The 20,404-nt window shown below is 28.9% G+C and overlaps 1 protein-coding gene across 1 annotated transcript; it reads left to right on the top strand.

Annotated features, from left to right (window-relative positions):
- Window positions 1-9,638: 9,638 nt before the first annotated feature.
- On the top strand, window positions 9,639-12,409 carry LOC108337485 (bidirectional sugar transporter SWEET1). The gene is made up of 6 exons (XM_017574018.2): window positions 9,639-9,930; window positions 10,016-10,052; window positions 10,186-10,281; window positions 10,490-10,769; window positions 11,755-11,874; window positions 11,963-12,409. Exons 1-6 carry the CDS (start codon window positions 9,894-9,896, stop codon window positions 12,140-12,142), a joined length of 750 nt encoding a protein of 249 aa, XP_017429507.1. The 5' UTR covers window positions 9,639-9,893; the 3' UTR covers window positions 12,143-12,409.
- Window positions 12,410-20,404: the final 7,995 nt, after the last annotated feature.

Genomic DNA, 20,404 nt, shown 5'->3' on the forward strand with positions numbered 1-20,404 from the left:
ACAAATTATACCAAGCATGTAATCGATTATATAATCATACTAGCCATTTATAAATTCATTTGACCGTTATGATAGTTCAGGCTATTAAATGAAATGGCTTTAAACAAAGTAACTTGATTTAACCGATTATACAATTTATGTAATCGATTAATCCTATATTAAGCAAATTTTCAATCAAATTTCCATTTTAAACAAATATGAAATAGATAATGACATTGCTTCTTGTTTTAATCGATTAGGCAACTTATGTAATCAATTACTACATAATAGTTTGCCCCTGTTAAGCACACGTGATGTCTGAAAAAATCTAACAAATTATACACTTTATTAAATCAATTATTTCATCCAAAAATGACATATTCAATCGGTTAGAAGCATGATTCATTTACCAATAATGAATTTATATATCAAGCACAAACAAAATAAAGATAAAGCAATTGTTATGTCATTTGTTATGTAAGAAACTATAAAATCATTCTCTTATTTATCATAAAAAAACATAGATAAAAAGGGTAGGTTTAGCTCCCCCTATCAACAGAGAGCTCGTGGGAACACTCCCTTCTTCCTTTTGGCTTCTCCATCGTCTTCCATGGCCATCTTCTAAGCTTGAGAGAGCCAAACCCATCTTGTTAGGGGCATTTGTAGCCATTAAACTCTCTTCTACCTTGTAAATATTTTGATTATATATATGTATTTTCCATTAAATGCTAGTCTCATGTTTTCGTTCTTAATGCTTGCATGTAATGGGGAAGTTCATGGCTTGATTTGCGATTCATAGGGTTTTGGGAAGAATCTTGTGAAACTTAGGCTTGAAACTAGAGATTTAGTGGGAGCTTGTATCTACGAAATAACCCATTAATTGTCTTAAACCCTAGATCTTAAGGCGGGTTTTCTTGTTAAGTGTCCAAGCGATTGGTTCTTAGTTAGGAAACCTAGGCTCTTTCACTTAAGGGATTAGGGCTAGAGTGTTTTAGTGGATTGACATTAGTGTTTGATGGGGAAGAGATGATTTTGTGTGTGCAAGAGAGTGAACTTGATGAAATCTACCCCTAATAATGCTATCACATACCATTTCTAACCTTTTTTCACTTCTAAGTGTGTCTAGCTACCAAAGTCCAGCTTTATTCTTTATGTATCTACTTACTTGCACATAATTTTACATTCTTTAGTCTATGTGAGTTATTAATTGTACAATTCTTTAATATTTCATGAGTCTCTTGGAAAATGATACTTGGTCTTATCATGTTTTATTACTTGAACAATTGGGTGAGCTTGCCTAGGAGTTAACATGTGTGTGTGTGTGTTTGAGAGAAAGAGAGAGAAAGAGAGAGATTAAGCAGATTTAAGGCATGTGCCATAGTTTATTGAGATTTTTTATTGATGTATATATGATGTGAATGTAGTTATTTTCAAGGACAAAATAATATGTTGTGAGGTTTTAGAATGTAAATTAAATGAGAATTTCTTGACAAGATTATCCCAACTTTATTAAATATCAGACTCACATAGAAAAAAATATTTAGGTAATGAGAGTTGATAAAAGTTCCTATAACCTGAATAAATGTGAAAGAGAACTATATCAGATGAATTATATATAGAGTTTACCTTTTTATATGAGAAGGATTTAGTTCCAAAGATGTGACTCTATGTGAGTGGAAGGTCATATGTCAGGTGCAAAATCTTAAGTCCAATTCAACACGTAAGTCTTTTAGAAATAGAGTAAATTGTTTGTAGTGATAAATATTTAATATGAATAAATGATATTGTGAAACCATAGGATATGATGTGACTAGGGATGACAAAGAATCAGGTCGGACACAAATAATATCTACCAACCACCCGACCCAAACAAAAAAAATAAAACCATTATCCGTCTCATTACTTGTCGGATATTTGTTTAAAAAATACTTACGAGTTTTTTAAAATGCGTTGGTATCCATGGATACCGGCAAATATTTAAAAATATATATTTTACAAATTTTAAAAATAAAATCTAAATAAAATTGAAAAAAATATATAAAAGATAATATAAAGTAAATTTTAATTTTAATTAAATTTAACCTGATAAATTATAAATTAAATTTTTATTTTATTTTAATTGAATTTAACTTAATAAAATATAAATTAAATTTTAATTTTAATTTTTATAGGTAATAGATACCCGCAGGTACAAATAATATGATATCTACATCCAACTTATTTATAAACGAGTATTAAAGTACATGTTACTCACTACCCGCGGATAATAGATACTCGTGAATACCAATTATCCACCTTATTTCTTTCCTTTATATATATATATATATATATATATATATATATATATATATATATATATATATATAATTTACGTTAATGAGAAAACATTTTATATGTTAAAAAAAATTATGAGGAGGAAGGCAAACATATTATATTACAATTATACACAATTAACGGCTTATTTGAGATGTTTAGTAGAAGGTTTAATATAATATAAAGGTTAAGGAGAATACTATACATAAATTTATGAACTAAACAATTTTGTTATTTGATATATAAAATTATTAATCAGTTAAATTAAGAAGATAATTTTAATTATATAAATATTTTATTATCTAATTTATCATTACTAAGTTTATCAATACAAATATTAATGAAAACATGTCATATTTCATCTAATAAATAACAATACAAAATATTTAATGAATACTTTAGTTGAGTCGTGGCAACCAAATTATAATCCAAATTCATTTTATAATGTTTGGGGTCTAAGTTGTTAAAGTTAATTAAGAACGTTAAAGGTGTTTTTGAACGGCTTAGTCATTTTCTCCTTTTGTTCGAGATTTAAATCTGCGAAGCAATAAACTGTATATGTCTCACAAAAATTGACCCATTATTGTTTTAAGAAATTAAATAAGACTATTTATAAGTCTCATTTTTTTTCCTTCCATCTTTTTCATTTTCTTTCTGAGAATTAAGCACACTTTTCAAAATGATATACTCTTGTTAATTCTTTCGTTAAAGATTCAGATCAATAATATGGTTTAAGTTTCTCATCTCTAATATCATGTTAGGACTAGAATAGGATACGTAATGAGTAAATATAAAGTTTTTTTTTCTTTCTAATTCTATTATAATTGAAATACGTTGTTATTTAAAGAAAATAATTAATTCATACAAAAAAAAAATTAATATATCTTATTTTTAATATAATACAAAAAATTCACTTTTAATACAACTATTTTAATTTTATTTAAACATCATACATTATTGTTTTCTTGTTAGACTTGTAGGTTATATACATATATATATATTGCATCAAAGGACAATATAAGATCACATTCACTTGTCTTTTGATACTATTTTATACTCAATGTTACAACAATTATGAGTCTATTATATTCAAATTAATTAAAATTGTTAAGGTACTAGTTATCGAACTTGTGTAAGACTATTAATAAATATTTAATCTCATTTAAGATATTTATTTTTATTACAGTAAAGATTATATATCAATCAAAAAATATAATTAAATCATAATATGTAAGTAAGCAGAGTACATATCTTAGTCAAATTTTATAAAGTTAAATTAAAGATGATTTTATTAAGAATAACACCGCACCTTTTTAAGACAAAGCTTAATAATGAAAACCTAACTTTTTTTCATAATTATAAATAAATATTTATTTATACGTGACGTAAGTGAGCATCCAATCGATATCGTTTAAGAAAGAATCACCTTTCCAAAAATATATTTAATAAACTAAAAATAATTATTTTTAAAATAATGAATTGCAATAGACCAAAAAAGTTGCATCGCGTGGTTAGTTTGGAAGCATTCTCTTTTAAGGGAGAAAGGAAGAAAAAACATGAGACATGTTAATAATGCATCGTGGGTGTTTTTGTTTTTTCCTTAAAAATCACAATCATTTCAATAAGGTAATTTTGTTTTTATATCTAATTTATGTAAATCAGATAAAAGAAAATTCAATCAGGATCTTAAAAGTATATATATATATATATATATATATATATATATATATATATAACAGATAATAAATAGAAATATATAAAATATAAATTCTGAAAATACATCTCACCATCAACGTTGGTTCTTTAATAAACGTTCCTTTAATTACATTCTTAATGCCTATATGACATGTTAAGTGTCATGCACTATTATACATAAATGAATGACTACATTAAATAATTTAAAGCATTAAAAAATTCATCCGCATTAAATAGTCATGTACTTGTGTCTACTTCATACCTTAGTATTAGTAAACGAATAAAGAAGAGAGTGAAAATATATGTACTTTTTTTGTTGTTATTTTATTGTACTATACCAACAAAAAGACTAGAATTATGACTAAAAATTGTCTATGGTTTAATTTAGATTCCATAATACATTAATGGTTAATATTGCAGTATAAAAATAGAATTGGTGCACATTCAAAGTCGTTGGGATTTAAGTGGCATGCGTAAAATATGATTTTGTGTATATATGAGAAATTTTGTTGGGTTATGTAGGCACCCCTAACTTTTTATAATCTTTTTATAATCATATCAAATTTCACGTTTTATTAACTTTTTTACTTTTCTTTCTATGTTATAAATTAAAATATATTCTTTTACTAAGATCTATATTAAAATTGAACAAGATAAATGTTCAAATAATATAATTTTAAATAAACTAGACTCTTATCAACTAACTTAACTAAACTATGTAAAAGAGATAAATATGACATGTTTTTTTTTTCTCACTGTACTAATGTTTTAAATCATCTATCACGTTCAATGTGTAACAAATCAATTTCAATTTAACGAAAAGAACTAAACTAACTCTTTTTAATTAAATAAGAAATTAAATTAAGAAAAATAAATAAAATCATATTAAATAAATTCGATAAATATTGGCACAAAAATATATATTAAACTTTCCTTCTTATCCCTTGTCATTGTTATGGGTTTATAATAAATATATTATTTAAAAATTTTATTAGATGTGCTTATATAATTTATCATCAAAAATATTAAAAATTAGTTTTAAATTTGTGTCTACGCCCGGTTAATGTTGGTTTGTATATTTATTAAAAGAGAATTAGATACTGAAGAAAAATATAGTAAATATTTTCCAATTTATAATTAAATTTTGAATAAGATCAACTTTAAAAATAATTTATATGTTTAAAAAGATAATATGTCTATAAAAATATAAATAGTACACTTTGTAAATATATAAAGGATAAAAACATGTACAAAAGTATAAGAGACTCTCTAAAAATATAAAAAATATGCAAAAATTTGTACAGTTGACTTCCTAAAAATATAAATTAGTGTATGAATAAATTGATTTAATGTGAATTGTTAGACTCCTCTAATCGATACACTGACAAACTCGTTCAATATGTGTTGTTAGACTCGTCTAATCAGTATATGGAGACATTCGTTTAATATGTATTGTTAGATTCACCTAATTAGTATATGAGTAAACTTATGTAATGTATATTGCAAGACTCACATAATCATTGAATGAATAAAGTCGTCTAATGTGTATTAATAAATTCATCTAATATGTATATGAAGAGACTTGTCTAATATATATTATTAGATGAAATACACAGAAAAACACTATAGAGGGGGGGGGGGGGGGGGGAAGGTGTTTTCTAAAACTTTTTAAAGGGTGTCTGATGATTTTTCAAAGGATAAAGATATTCTTCAAACAATGTCATTGATTTTTCAAAGGATAAAGATATTCTTCAAACAATGTCATAGAAAACTGAATAAAAGCTTTTAAGGAATGAAAACAATAAAACACTGTTTTTATACTGGTTTACTCAACCTAAGCTACGTTCAATTCTCCATTAAGAACTCTTAAAGGGGTTCAATAATCTTACCAAAGATTACAACGAGTTTAACTCACTCCTAGTTACAAGTATTATTACCACTCCTAGTCCCCTAGTCAATCTTGACTAGTTAGAATATTATAAATCACTTCTGGTACCCCAAGTCAACACGACTAGTTCGAGTATTCTTACACCACTCCTGGTTCACCTAGTCAACATGACTAGTCCGAGTTTACCTACTCCTAGTTGTTGAGTATTACGACCACTCCTGGTACCAAAGTATTGTGAACCACCCTTGGTTCCCTAGTCTAACCTGACTAGTACACAAATAATATTAGTGTTTTTAATACAAACACACTTGGTGTTTGATTACAAGTACATATTGAATAAACTCTCAAGGAGAGGATTAATAAGATACAAAACAATATTTGAACTCATGAGGTTTCTTCTCTTAAGATGAAGATAATTAGACAAAATAAGCTTATGAAGTTCTTAATTTCTTTTCTTTTCTTCTCTTCTCTTTTCTCTTCTATTTATACTCTTCCTTTCATTCCAAAAGTTTGAGACGTTGTATGCTTGGAGATGTAGTAGAAAGCGAGATATGATGATAGCCTTTTCTTCATGTTTTCCTTTGCTTGAGCTTGCTTTCATAATTTTTCTTTGGGTTGAACATCATCGGATGATATGAGAATTGGGATAGAGTAGAGCTGATATTCTATGATCTTTCTTGAGCATACTCTCTCTTTTTCTTTCTCATTTCTCACTTCTTTTCATATCTTCTTCAACAACTTTCTTTTCTTCAATTGATCTTCTTTATATAGGCTTTCTTGAGAGATGATTGTTGGATAAAGAGTTGATTTAATAATAGGCTTTATAGCCCTTTCAACAACTTTCTTTTTATATCCTTTAATGCAGGTTTGAGCTAACATGTTGCTTAATGGAATTACCATTGTTTATCTCGACACATTATGTTATATATATTTTTCGATAATGTTTAAAGCCTATTTTTAGTCATTATCCATGATTTACTTAGTCAGATGTTTGGTGATGCAAGTAGCTTGAATATGACTACACAAGTGTTTAACACATGCATTTCTCAATTGCATCAGATGCTATTTATTTGGTCAGAATTACTCTAACATTCATTATGTATATTTTGTCCTATTGATTTAGATGAACGATTTTATTTGTTAAGCATTTGTCTTTTGGTATATCCAATTGATTGGACGCTTCTTTCTATAAATAATATTTCATTGATTTTTTTTTATAAACTTCAAAACATGGGTTGTCAAACATTCTTATTTTTTTCTAAACATTATACTAGTGTAATCAATGTATGCACAAATTTGTCTAATGTGTGTTACAAGACTTATCTAATTAGTGTACGAACATACTCGTTTATTGTATGTTCTTAGACTCATCTAACCAAAGTATGGAATGAGTAATCTAATATTTTTTGCTATACACGTCTAATCAGTATATGGATAGACTCATCTATTGTGTATCACTAAACCTATGTAATGTTTTTTGCTATACTCATATAATCAATGTGTGAATAGACTCTTCTAATGTGTACTGGATTATTCATCTAAGCAGTAAATGAATAGACTTGTTTAATGTTTATTAATAGACTCTTCTAATTTATGTATTAAAAAACTTGTCTAATGTATATTTGTTAGAGTCGTCTAATAAATATATGAATGACTCACCTAATGTGTATTGCTAGATTCGTTTAATCAATACATTGTCAATCTTGTCTAATTATTTTGTTTTGTTCATTTAATCAATGTAAGAAAAAAGAAATAATATTTTAATTATAAGTTAATTATTAATAACTTATTAAACGATCAAGTAATTAAAAATTATGAAAAAGTAAAATTAAGAATAAAAGAAATAGTATACAACAAAAAATTAATAAATATATATTATTTTCTAAATAATAATATTTTAAGAAATAAAAATAAAATTTATTTTTCTAAATTTAACTTTATTAAATGACAAACTAAGTAATTAGAAATCATAAAAAAAGAAAATTAAAAATGAAAAAAATAGTATTAGAAAATATAAGTTATTCTTTAATAATTTATTAAATAAATAAGTAATTAAAATTACAAGTGGATAATTAAGAATGAAAAAAATAGTATAGAATAAATGAGTTAATATTTTAAATATAAATTATTCTTTAATAATAAATATATTGAAAATAAATTTTTAATGATGATTAAAATATGTTTAAGGACACACATAAAAAAATAAAATAAAAATTAAAATAATTTTTAGGAATGCACATGAATTAAATTATATAATTCAATACATAATTAACATTTTGGAGATTGATACGAATATTTCAAATTTAAAAAAGTAATAATTAAATTTAAGAGCTAAAATAATAATTTATTAGATATTAAATGATAAAGTTAATATATATTATTATTTTTATGGTAAATCAGTTTAAAAATAATTCAAATTAATAAAATAATAAAATAAATATTTAAAGAGATAATGTTTTATATAATAATATAAAGAAATTGTATTATATATATATATATATATTATACTATCTTTTTAAATAATATTATTTTAAAAAAAAAAATAAAATACAGCTTTTTAAAATTTAATTTTATTAGTGACCAAAGATAAAATTAAAAATGAAGAAAAATAGTATAAAAAATTTATACTTTAAATATAATTTATTATTTAACAATTTATTAAATGACTAATTAATTAAAATTTATAAAATAATATAAACAATTTAGTTTGAAAATAAAATAAAATGAATGAAAAGATAAAATAAATTTTATAAACATGTAATAAAAAAATAAATATAAATAAAAAATAAATTAAAAAATAAAATAAATAAATAAAAAAGTAAATACATTACATAAAATAAATTTAAATAAAGAAATTAAAAATACCAAATAAATAAAATTTAATTTTTAAGATATTTACCAACAAAATAAAATAGGTAATAAAGTAAATTTACTAATATTTTTTTTTATATTATAATATATTACTACTATCACTAATGATAAAACTACCATTTCACACATACCAATTAGCAACTTCCAGTGGATAACTCTAGTATTTCAAAGAGAATTCATATTTACACTTGTAATATAGTAAGAGAAAAAAAAAAGAGAGATACACAGACATCACATTTTTCATTCTATAGTTATTCAACACCAAAAAAATATATTTTAAAATATTAAACAAAATGAAATGAATAAAGTAGAAAAGTTAAAATATTAACTTTTATTAAGCATCAAATAGGTGTAGGAAAATTGGGAGTTGTATGTTTATAATTTTCCAAAACAAAATCACTTGTAATGGTCTGCATGACATAATAAAAGAAAGAAAGTATACATAAACATTAAGAGTAAATGAAATTAACCCATAATTAAGAAATTGAAATATCTTCACTTCATAGTAAATAAAGAAATAAAAAACTAAAAATCTGACGAAAATAAGTGAAAAAAAAATATTGGTAAGTTTCACTACTTCTAAAATTTATTCTATTCTAACTTTCTTTGAACAAATGTATCATCTTCGGACTACCTTATATCTCACTGATCAAACAAGTGAGTATGGCTGATTTAGTTGTTTAATGTGAGTGAACATCTTTTTAAATAACCCCAAATATCTTTTATTTTTCTTATTTAATTATTGTGTCTTTCAAATAAACATATTTTCTTGTAGATAATGAGAGGGAGCTTGAACAGTTTGCATGTTCCACCGCATGAATGTTACATTATCACTTGCATTCATTTGGGTTTGGTGCAATTAATATATAAAAGACACACACTGTCTTTCAAGTGCACAAACGGTTCTCCATTGATAAGATCAAATCATTTTTTCTTCTTTATTTTAGAGTCCAAAGAAGTTACCTTTCAATTCTTCCATTTCCACATATATATAAATAATCATCTCACAACCTCTGCAAAACTACCCCTCATTGTAGCCAGTTATGAGTTACCTACCGTTCCTAAAGAAACTACTAGTTCTTTAGACCACTTTCTTTCCCTTCTTCAACTCCCATTGATTTTTCTCTCGTTTCCAAGCTTCAACACCATGGATAATATTGCGCATTTCTTGTTCGGCATATTCGGTGAGTTTTCCTCCCATTTGCATCATTTGCATACCCTTCTTCTTGCCTTTCTTCTTGGTTTCTTAATTTTCTTTATGTGCTGCAGGGAATGCTTCTGGTTTGTTCCTCTTCTTGGCCCCAATGTATGCTTCTCATAACTGTTATCTTTATCTTACCCCCATGTTGTTTTTTTCATTATAATTCACAAAAGAATCATCCTTTTCTGTGCGTAGGTTACCCATTTGACAAAATTCATGACAAGTTTGGTTTTTGCAGAGTAACATTCAAGAGGGTCATTGCGAACAAATCCACAGAGAAGTTCTCTGGCGTTCCTTACCCTATGACTCTTCTCAACTGTCTCCTTTCTGCTTGGTACCTTTCTCCCTCAGTTCTTTACTCAGTTCATATGGGAAGAGGGACATAATACAGATAAAAAAAAAGTTGCATATTTTCTTAGTGATTATTATTATTATTCCTGTTCTTTCTTATAAGATACATCTTTCTGCATATTTTCTAACAGTGAGTTCAATCTGAGAAATGAAAGTTTCTGATTCTTTTGATTGTATTGTACAATACACAGGTATGGTTTACCCTTTGTGTCCCCACACAACATTCTAGTGTCAATAATCAATGGCGCAGGAGCTGCAATTGAGATCGTATACGTTTTCATCTTCGTGTTGTTTGCACCGAAGAAAGAGAAGGCAAAGATTCTTGGGCTTTTCTCGTTCGTGGTGGCAGTGTTCTCTGGTGTTGTTCTGGTGTCTCTGTTGGCTCTGCATGGAAACACCAGAAAACTCTTCTGTGGCTTCGCTGCTGCAATATTTTCCATCATCATGTATGGGTCACCTCTCTCCATCATGGTAAGCAAACTTCACTTTCTATATCGAATAATTTCATCACATCCTTATCATGTCATCATGGCATGGCCAGCTTGCTCCTGTCTCTTCGTTTTCCCTTTTCCTCTTTTGGCAACTTACTTTTTCTCATGTTGTCTTTCTTGTTAATCATTATTTTAAGAGTGTTTCACATTGTTTTAGTAACTCCATTCAATCCAACATCACTCTCACTTCATTCAATTTCGTAACTCCTAATCATTCACTCAATAAAAACAAAAACAAAAATTATTTTAAAAAAATAACATCATAATAAATTAAATGTCATTTCTTTCCTCTCCGGTTATAAAAAGGTTTGAGAATATCTTAAAAGCATGGTATTTTTCTATTAATAGGATAGTAATAGATAACCGAGGTTTAATTTGCCTGTGTTTTACGAAGCTATTTTATTACATCATTGACTTCATTTACATTTTTATTTTATTATAAAGATGACGAGAAGAAGCAGTAAGATATTTTTAATGCATAAACTAACTTTTTTCCAATTCAATTTAATAAAAATTACAAAAATAATATAACAAGACCTAAAGTTCTGTGTAAATGTTAAAAATATTCTAAAATGTTTTTTTTTCTTCACGCACACACAAAGGCTAATATCCAGAACCAAACGTTATTTTTTAAGGAGTAATTATAAATATACATATCCATTATATATATATATATTATAAAGTTTATCATTATTTTTCTCTAAATATACATTAAGTACCGCCATCATTTATGGTGTAAATGAATATTTTTCTATTTCAAAAGTTTTACAATTATTTGAAAAAAAAATTTATACAAATTCAAATGAGCTTTTTGTTTATCTTCCTTGGTTCTCAAAATATATATTAAGTGATGATTACTATATTTACTATTTTTGGTGTATATAAATAATTTTTGTATTTTAAAAGCTTTGCAATTAAACATAATTATATGATTTAGTGTTGTTTGGCATTATGTGTGGGTGCAGCGGCTAGTGATCAGAAGCAAGAGCGTGGAGTTTATGCCCTTCTTTCTGTCACTGTTTGTGTTCCTCTGTGGCACTTCCTGGTTCATCTACGGTCTACTTGGTCGTGACCCATTCGTGGCTGTAAGTTGCACACCACGCAGATTCTTATAACTTTATTATTAGTATTACCTTTATAACTGGACCAACCCTGTTTTGTTACGTACTGTAGGTACCTAATGGCGTGGGTTCAGTCTTGGGAGCGACGCAGCTAATACTCTATTTTATATACCGTGACAGTAAAACTGATCCGAAGAAGGCAACGGCAACGGCAACAGAAGAAGAAGGATCCGTGGAAATGCCGAACCATACCAACTCCAATGGAACAACTACGCAAGAGGAACGCGTCTAGAGGGACACCTTCCGGCGATAAGACCACCGCCTCTTTGATTTCGACAGTGCTTTATACTTTTATTGTTGTGTCTGTGTTTTCTCAGTGATTTGGATCTTCTTACAGCTTTCGTTTTGATAATGGTTTTGTTAGGTTAGGCATTGTGCTTGTGTTTTTTTTTTGTTTGTTTTCTTCGTTTTCTTTCTTTCTCTCCCATGGCGGAAACACTTTTGTGATTGGATGAAGTTTGAAAGAAGAATGGAAAATGTGAATATGTTTTGTTGGTAACCTTCTAGGCCAATTTGTTTTAGTTATATTAAAATGTTTATCATATCTATATTTTTCTTAATTTGTTGAGGTATACACAGTGACTTTTTTCACCGAATAGTATATATAAACTCAAAAGTTAGCCGAATAATTTATAATATATTACATAAAACATTTATATAAATAGTTTTTTTTAGATCGGTATTAAATTTTCGGTAATCAAATAATATATTAAAAACGAAATCATAATTCAATTTTCGAAAACCTGAATTTTGAAATGAATTTTTAATTGTTTTCTTTTCTATTCGAACATAAAGAAGGAAGAGATTTTGAAAAAAAAAAACAAACTTTAAAATTCAATTTTCTGCAAACTGAAATTTTATTTAAAAAATTATACTATAAATATTTAGTATAGTATAATTTTTAGATTAAAGTGTGCTACTTGAGTACTCTTTCACGATTTGTGTCTTTTTATTTACGGAAGTAGCACTATATACTGGTAAAAAAATTATATTTCCTGAAAATAAATTCTGACTGTAAATCTAACTTTCACTACAAAAATCTGTATTTTTATCGGGGTTTTTTTAAATATTATCGGCGGTTTTAACCCCTGCAAATCATATTTTTCGCGGTTGGAAAAATCGGTGGGAAAACGTCTGTCGCCAAGCAAGTACCGGAGGTTCTGGAAAAAACCGCCAGTATTAGCGGGGGTTTCCAGAAACCTTCGAAATTTCCAGGGGTTTTATAGAAACCACCGGAATTAGTTGGGGCTTTATAAAAACCACCGGGAATAGCGGGTATACTCAAAAACCGCCGGAACTAGCTGGGATTATCTCAAAACCGCCCCTATTTTTGATGGTTTAGTTTACCGGAGTTTTAAAACCGCCGAGAATTTGTATAGTTCATTTTTTTTATTGTAATAAAATTAGATTATAATAAAAATGGTTTTATTGACAAAACAAACAATAAATTAATATGAACTAAAATTTAATAATATTGTATAAAATAAACTATATTGTTCAACCTAATATCATTCATACAACTAATTGTTCATACATAAAAATTAAAAAGAAAGAGGTTCATTACATATGTTCAATATAGATGTTCAATACTAAAAGTATGACTCATAAAAGTATTCAATAACAATATCTAATTTTTTTCTTCATTACATCCATTGTTTGGTCCACTCCCTTGATCAGATACCTACAATATAACATAATAGTTAGTCGATAATATATTTAAAAAGAAAATCATACAAATAAATTTAACAATTATTACCGATGATCTTTGAAATACTGCAAATTGTGAAGGCAATGGACCTTGATGATTTGGCAACAAAAGTGTCATGATTGCCTTCATTTCATTGACTTGTGATGTCAATGAAGATACCTATAATAGAAAAATTTATTTAAAAAGTTAGAAATATGATACCTAACATGTTAATCTTAAAAGGAACAAACCAAGTAAATATTCATTAACCTGAGATTCTAATTTAACATTAGAAGAAGTCAATGAAGATACCTATAACAGAAAAATTTATTTAAAAAGTGAGAAATATGATACCTAACATGTTAATTTTAAAAGGAACAAACCAAATAAATATTTAAATATTCATTAACCTGAGATTGTAATTCAACATTAGAAGGAGTAGATGAAGATGATCCAATATGAGAACGAGCATGGACTCCAAAGACTTTAGATGGGCAAGGACCCAAACCTAGACCGCGAACACGTCCACAATGCTCTTGGCTTCCTAAAACATGAGCCAATGAATCTAAACTTGATATTTCTTTTGATTGAGACGATGTTGTAGATTCATATGTTTGAATTTTTTCCTACATACAATGTAATCAATGATGCCAACATTAAAAACATTGCATTTGTATAAAGAGACAAACTATTGAGTTGGCAACAATATACTTATATTTAAACTTAAGATGTCTGCAAAAACAGTAGCAAGAATTGCCAATCAATAATTATATCACTAAAGAGATACACCATGAATTGTCACTAAAGAGATTATGACAATCCAAAGAAAGATCACATCTAATGCTTAACTGTCTAAACTAATGGTTTCTTACAATGAATGGCTTTGATTTTACAATATAGGAGAGTGATGTAAAAGGAACCTAAGAAAGCAATAAAATTGGCACAAAAAAATTAGCATCAAGCTAGAGACTAAAAAGAGACGAAACACAAAGGAAATAAGAGTCAAAACAAAGGTACATGTGCAAAAAATACTGTAGCAAAAATTGACACAAACAAGAGGCAATGCACACCAAAAACTCTATGGATACATGAAGAGAAAGACCTCAAAATAAGTGGAAATAATTTGGCAAGCTTCAAACCTATATGTTCTGTAAATTGGTGAGAAGAAAGGCTCAAAATGAGGCTACCAAACACACAAAACAGTGAGCAAAAAGGCTAGGCCGGACCAGCCAATGCAAGCAAACAAATTTGGTTTTTAATTTGATTTTGCTGGAGCATGCAGATTTGAATTTAGGAGTCTCGACCAAGCATGATTGATTAATTATGTGTTTTTGATCAAAGCTAAAATTGATGTGTTTAAGACCTCTACTATTGTAGAACATACAAGCAAAGCCTACACACTTAAATCCCAAGTTGATCCATCTCAATTCAGAATACAAGAGCAATGATGCAAAAAGGACTCTCAGCAAGTGCAATTTCAAGAAAAATTTTCTAGAAAATTCCTAAGTACACCAAAGTACAGGGAACGAAATCCAGCCATCAAAGTACACCACACAACAAGCATAAAAAGCAAATAGATTAGAAGTACTAAAATAGTAAGCACTAAAATGAACAACGACTGAAATAACAATATGAAATTGAAACTTATGAAACAATATAGGAAATACAACAATTATCGGAAATACTAAAAAGATTGGAACTTACACCAATTTCTCTTGCCTCATCATTGACAAAAGCTCCATTGGTCGTCTTATGAGTAACTATCCAAACTTCTCCTCTGCTAACTTTGTGCCCACACTCTTTTTCCTATGAAAATTAACAAATGCATATTAGGTATGTTATAAATATTATGAGAAATAGAAAATTGAAGATAAATAACACTTCACCATTTCTTCTCTCTTCCTTGCAATGCTCTTGGATCCCCCTGTGTGAGCAAGAGTTTGTTTTGTCCTATTGTGTTTATTTTTTAGGGCAATCTCCTAACATTGTGATAAGAAAAGTTATTAAATCATAACAAAATTTTATGAAAAGAGATATAGGTTTTACCTTTGTTCTTTCATCAAGTCGATAGTCAACAAAAGAAGCCCAATGATCTCTATCTATGCCTTCTGGAGCCATGGCAATCAATTCATCTCTAGTACGGGTGCCATCATCTCTTTGTTGCCACAATTCTTGGCGACAATCTCTCCATTTATGATTAAGCGCTTTCAAGATGTAATTGATTTGAATATCGGAATTCACTACAAACTTTGCCTTCAAAACAGATTTTAATAAAAAAATTAACAATAATTACCCAATAAATAAATTTTGGATGCCTTCTTTGTAATGGTATTTTGAATTTACATTACTTACTTGAATTGTGTTTTGAATTATGTCTTCTTTGTAATTTTTAGGAATCTTCTTCCAAGTAGAATAACAAATAGGGAATACCTTGAAGTTTCTAGCGATACTTCCCAAGAATCGATTCAATAATGCGCCACCATCTCCGATTGGTTGATATTCCTCATTCCAATGTACAATAATCCTTTCATTTTGAGGAGAATTCCAAACATCATTTGTTTTTAAGTGTTTGGTAGTCATCTTACATTGGTCATCTGTGAAGAAAGAAAATTTGTGTCAAATATTCTGGTGTCAAACAACTTCAACAGTAGCTATTCATATAAGTAACATAATGAAAGCATTAATATGTTGAACTTGTGTCTTACCAATAACATCAACCAACCATGCTCCCTTGTGTGTTGTTGGCCTTTTTTGTTCAACTTCCAACAAAGTATCCTGATTTTCATCTTGTTCATGTTCATCTTGTACATGAGAATTTCCTCCTACTTGAAGTGGTGAATGAAGAACATCTTCATTTGAGGGCTACATAAAGGAAGATATATTAATTATAGTGGCATACTTCTTTAAATTCGCATTTAAAATCAGTACATCAGGTCAACATTGACTTAAACTTGTCCTATGTACAATGAAGTTTGGATTCCAATGAATAAACTATATAAAAATTTAAATACATTAGACAAAATATAAATATAAAATAATATCTAAGATATTATTCAGAAAGAAATAAATGTTAAGGACAAACACTGTAGTATAAATATAAAAATTTAAATACATTAGACAAAATATAAATATAAATATTGTAGAATAAACCTGGAGTTTGCACATTTGGATTGGAGTACAGTGAAAGTTCCTCCCTCTGATGCAAATATTCATGAAGATGAAGCAACAAAGTAATTTTGAAGGCGAGGTGATGACTAAAGGGTTCCTAAAGTTTTGGCAATTGACATTTGGAGTGTTGTGAAGTTTACGGTATTGGATGATGGTTATTTAAGTTAGTTCAAAAGGGGAAGATTGTTTATGTTTTATAAAGAGTATTTAGGCCATGTTCCCAACCAATGTGATACCTCTTAATAATTGCCAAGCACAAATACTATAAGAGTTATCTTGAAATATTTTGGGGAAGCTTGGACTTTTCTGTTGCATGAAAAGGAACAACCTCTACATGCTGAAGCTGTTGGTGGTGAATCATAATATTGCTTCTCAACATATTCTGGCATTGCTAGGTGATTAATGGAGTGGAAAGACTTGAACACCAACACTAATTTTCTTGATATTTTTTAGGAATTTCTCGGGAATTTATCTTATTGAATTTGACAGTTAAGTCATTTAGAGCTTTCGCCCCTCACTTATACTTTGAAGAAAGACATAAAGTGCAAAACTAATTCAAATAGAAAGCAGCTTCAATTATAAATTCGCTAGTGACATAAGTTAATTATTAAAGGAAACAAAACACTTACATCAACTTGAACTGATGAATGAAAAACAAATGCATCTGGGGACTGAATAGGTGCAAGAGTCCATGCTGATTGAAAAACAAATGCATTTGGGGACTGATTATGAGTAGGAGTGCATGTGCTTTGGCTTGTTGAAGGTAGCTTTAGTTTGTATGTTCCTACAAATAAATGAATGTCAAAAAATGATAACAACATGAATAAAACAAGTATTAGACATTTAACAAAAGGGAACTTACTTCTTTGAGGGGCAGAAAGAGAGGGAGAGGATTGGACTTGAGGAGCTGGTGGATGATTAGTTGTGTGACCCCATGTATGAGAGGCACTTTGTTGTGTATGATGTTTTGTCTCCTTCTTCTTATATGTCATTTTCTTCATCTTCAAATGGTCTACAAATAAAAATTAAACCACCTATATAAGATATAATAAAGAAGAAAACAAACAAAATAACTAAATTAAAATTAAAACCTTGGTAATGGTATATTTCTTTCATCATCAGGAAATAATGTTTCTAAGTTTTGTTCTTGAAACGGTTCACATTCATGAAATTTGTCAACATCATCTTCACCCATGTTGTACAAGTCTCTAGGCTTTATATGTACAGGGATGCACTAATTTTCATCAAACTCATCATCTACATAATATACCATTTGTGCTTCTGATGCCTGAATGTATGGTTCATCATCATCATTATCACCGGTATGAATCAAGTGTCCAAAACATACACTTGTAAATCCCAACTCATCAGTCACAATCCCCCTAGAAGTAGTTGTATTAGCCCACATACATTTGAACAAAACAACTGAGAAACGACCATGGTAGTTTATTTCAATTATGTCCACTAATCGACCATAATAAGGCACACCTCCAAATTGCATTTGATTATCACTAGTACTTGCATAACTCCTTGTCCCAAATGTACCAAACACTCAACTATTTTGTGTTTTAAGCCATAAGTCACGTTCCAAGATCCTAAACTTGAATCCGTTAACATTGTAGGCACTATATCGCTTTGCAATATCAATTGGACCCATGGTTAAGAATTTGAAATCAGTTGAGTGAAGGCTAGTTGAGTCATTCCTTATCTAAAAGGAAAAAAGAAATAACATGTCCAAGTCAATTATTAATTATAACATAGAATGAAACCAATCAGCAATGGACCCAATATACGTACACGACGTGAAAACCAATCTACAAATTCCCTATGAACTCTCTTGTCTATCAAAGATGATTGTTGACTCTGATTTCTCAATTGTCTCTGTATAGTGTCTCTAAATTCCCTACACGAAGTGTCCAAATTATACATAGTTACTTTCTAATAAAAGACTAATTAATACAATTGATCAAGTGAAAATACTTACTGAAGAAATGGATCAACTATGGCACTGTTTGTTAAGATATGACGATGTGCCTCTAACTTTTCCTTTTCAGATAAAGTGAAATAAGTGAAACCTCCAACTGCTTTTCTGATCGGTGGGAATAAAGTGCTTACAGTACAAGAGCCAATACTCGGTTCATCATCAACACGACGCAATCTATTGAACACAGTCTCAATTCCATCTAAGTATCTAGAACAAAAAGTTAAGCACTCTTCAGCCAAGTACCCTTCAACTATTGAGCCTTCAGCTTGTGCCTTATTACACACATAAGACTTCAATTTTCCCAAGTACCTCTCAATAGGATACATCCATCGATATTGGACAGGTCCTCCACGCTTGGCATCTTCTACTAAATGCACAATCAAATGAACCATCACTGTGAAAAAAGAAGGAGGGAATAACATCTCCATGTGACATAATGTGAGGACAACTCTATCTTGTAATTGGACAAGTTGATCTATCTTCAAAACTTTATTACATAATTGTTTAAAAAAAGAGCATAGATCAATCAAAATAGAGGACACTTCTTTAAGGAGTGTCTTTCTTATTGCCAAAGGAAGAATTTGCTTCATCAACACATGTGAGTCATGACTTTTTAGTCCTCCAATCTTACGTTGTTTGACATCAACACATCTACTGATGTTACTTGAGTAACCATCAGGTACAGTTATATTCTTCAAAGTTTGTAGAAATATATCCTTATTTACATTTGACAATGTATATATACCAGGAAGATATCTACCATTCTCATCAGGCCACAGATCTGGTCTAATACCCCAAAGTTGTAAGTCCTTTCTTGCCTTTAGATTGTCTTTGCATTTATTATTTGTACTATCATTCAACAATGTAAACAATATATTGTCACAAACATTTTTTTCAATGTGCATAACATCCAGATTGTTGTGCAATAAGTTATCTACCCAATAAGGAAGGTCAAAAAATATACTCTTCTTTCGCCATTGTAGAGTATCTACCTTAGAATGATCAACTCTGCGTTGTCTTTTTGACCTTTCTTCAACTATAGGTTCTTTCCCAAATTCAACGTGAACATTCCCAAGTTGTTGTAGGATATCATGTCCTGAGATTGCCATTGGTTGGCTTATATTTTCAATAGTTCCATCAAACCTGCTATGAGCCAATCTGAACTTATGTCTTCCATCTAACCACCGACGATGACTTATAAAACAAAATTTCCCACCTTTGACAAGCTTCTTAGGAGTAGTGTCAAAATTACATCTCGGACATGTCAATCCTGTATGTGTGTTCCATCCAGATAAGGTTCCAAGTCCTGGAAAGTCAGTAATAGTCCACAATATGGTTGCACGCATATCAAATACTTCATTTCCATATGAATCAAAAGTTTTAATTCCAGTGTTCCACAACTCCTTCAACTCTTCTATTAATGGTTGTAAGTAAACATCAATATCATTGCCCGATGCTCGCTTTCCAGGAATGATCATGGACAAAATGAATGAACTTTGTTTCATACACATCCAAGGAGGAAGGTTGTATGGTATGAGAACAACTGGCCAAATACTGTGATTGTTGCTCAAGTTCCCATATGGATTGAACCCATCAGTAGCTAAACCGAGTCTCACGTTTCGAGGGTCTAAGGCAAATTGAGGGTGCATCAAGTC

The sequence above is a fragment of the Vigna angularis genome, chromosome 7 (genome assembly GCF_016808095.1).
Source record: "Vigna angularis cultivar LongXiaoDou No.4 chromosome 7, ASM1680809v1, whole genome shotgun sequence".
Lineage (NCBI taxonomy): Eukaryota > Viridiplantae > Streptophyta > Magnoliopsida > Fabales > Fabaceae > Vigna > Vigna angularis.

What these genes read in the sequence shown, in the direction of transcription:
- LOC108337485 (XM_017574018.2), top strand. Translation starts at nt 9,894, where the DNA reads ATGGATAATATTGCGCATTTCTTGTTCGGCATATTCG. An exon ending in TTCCTCTTCTTGGCCCCAAT is followed by an intron (nt 10,053 to 10,185) that starts GTATGCTTCTCA and finishes TGGTTTTTGCAG; the next exon opens with AGTAACATTCAAGAGGGTCA. An exon ending in AACTGTCTCCTTTCTGCTTG is followed by an intron (nt 10,282 to 10,489) that starts GTACCTTTCTCC and finishes TACAATACACAG; the next exon opens with GTATGGTTTACCCTTTGTGT.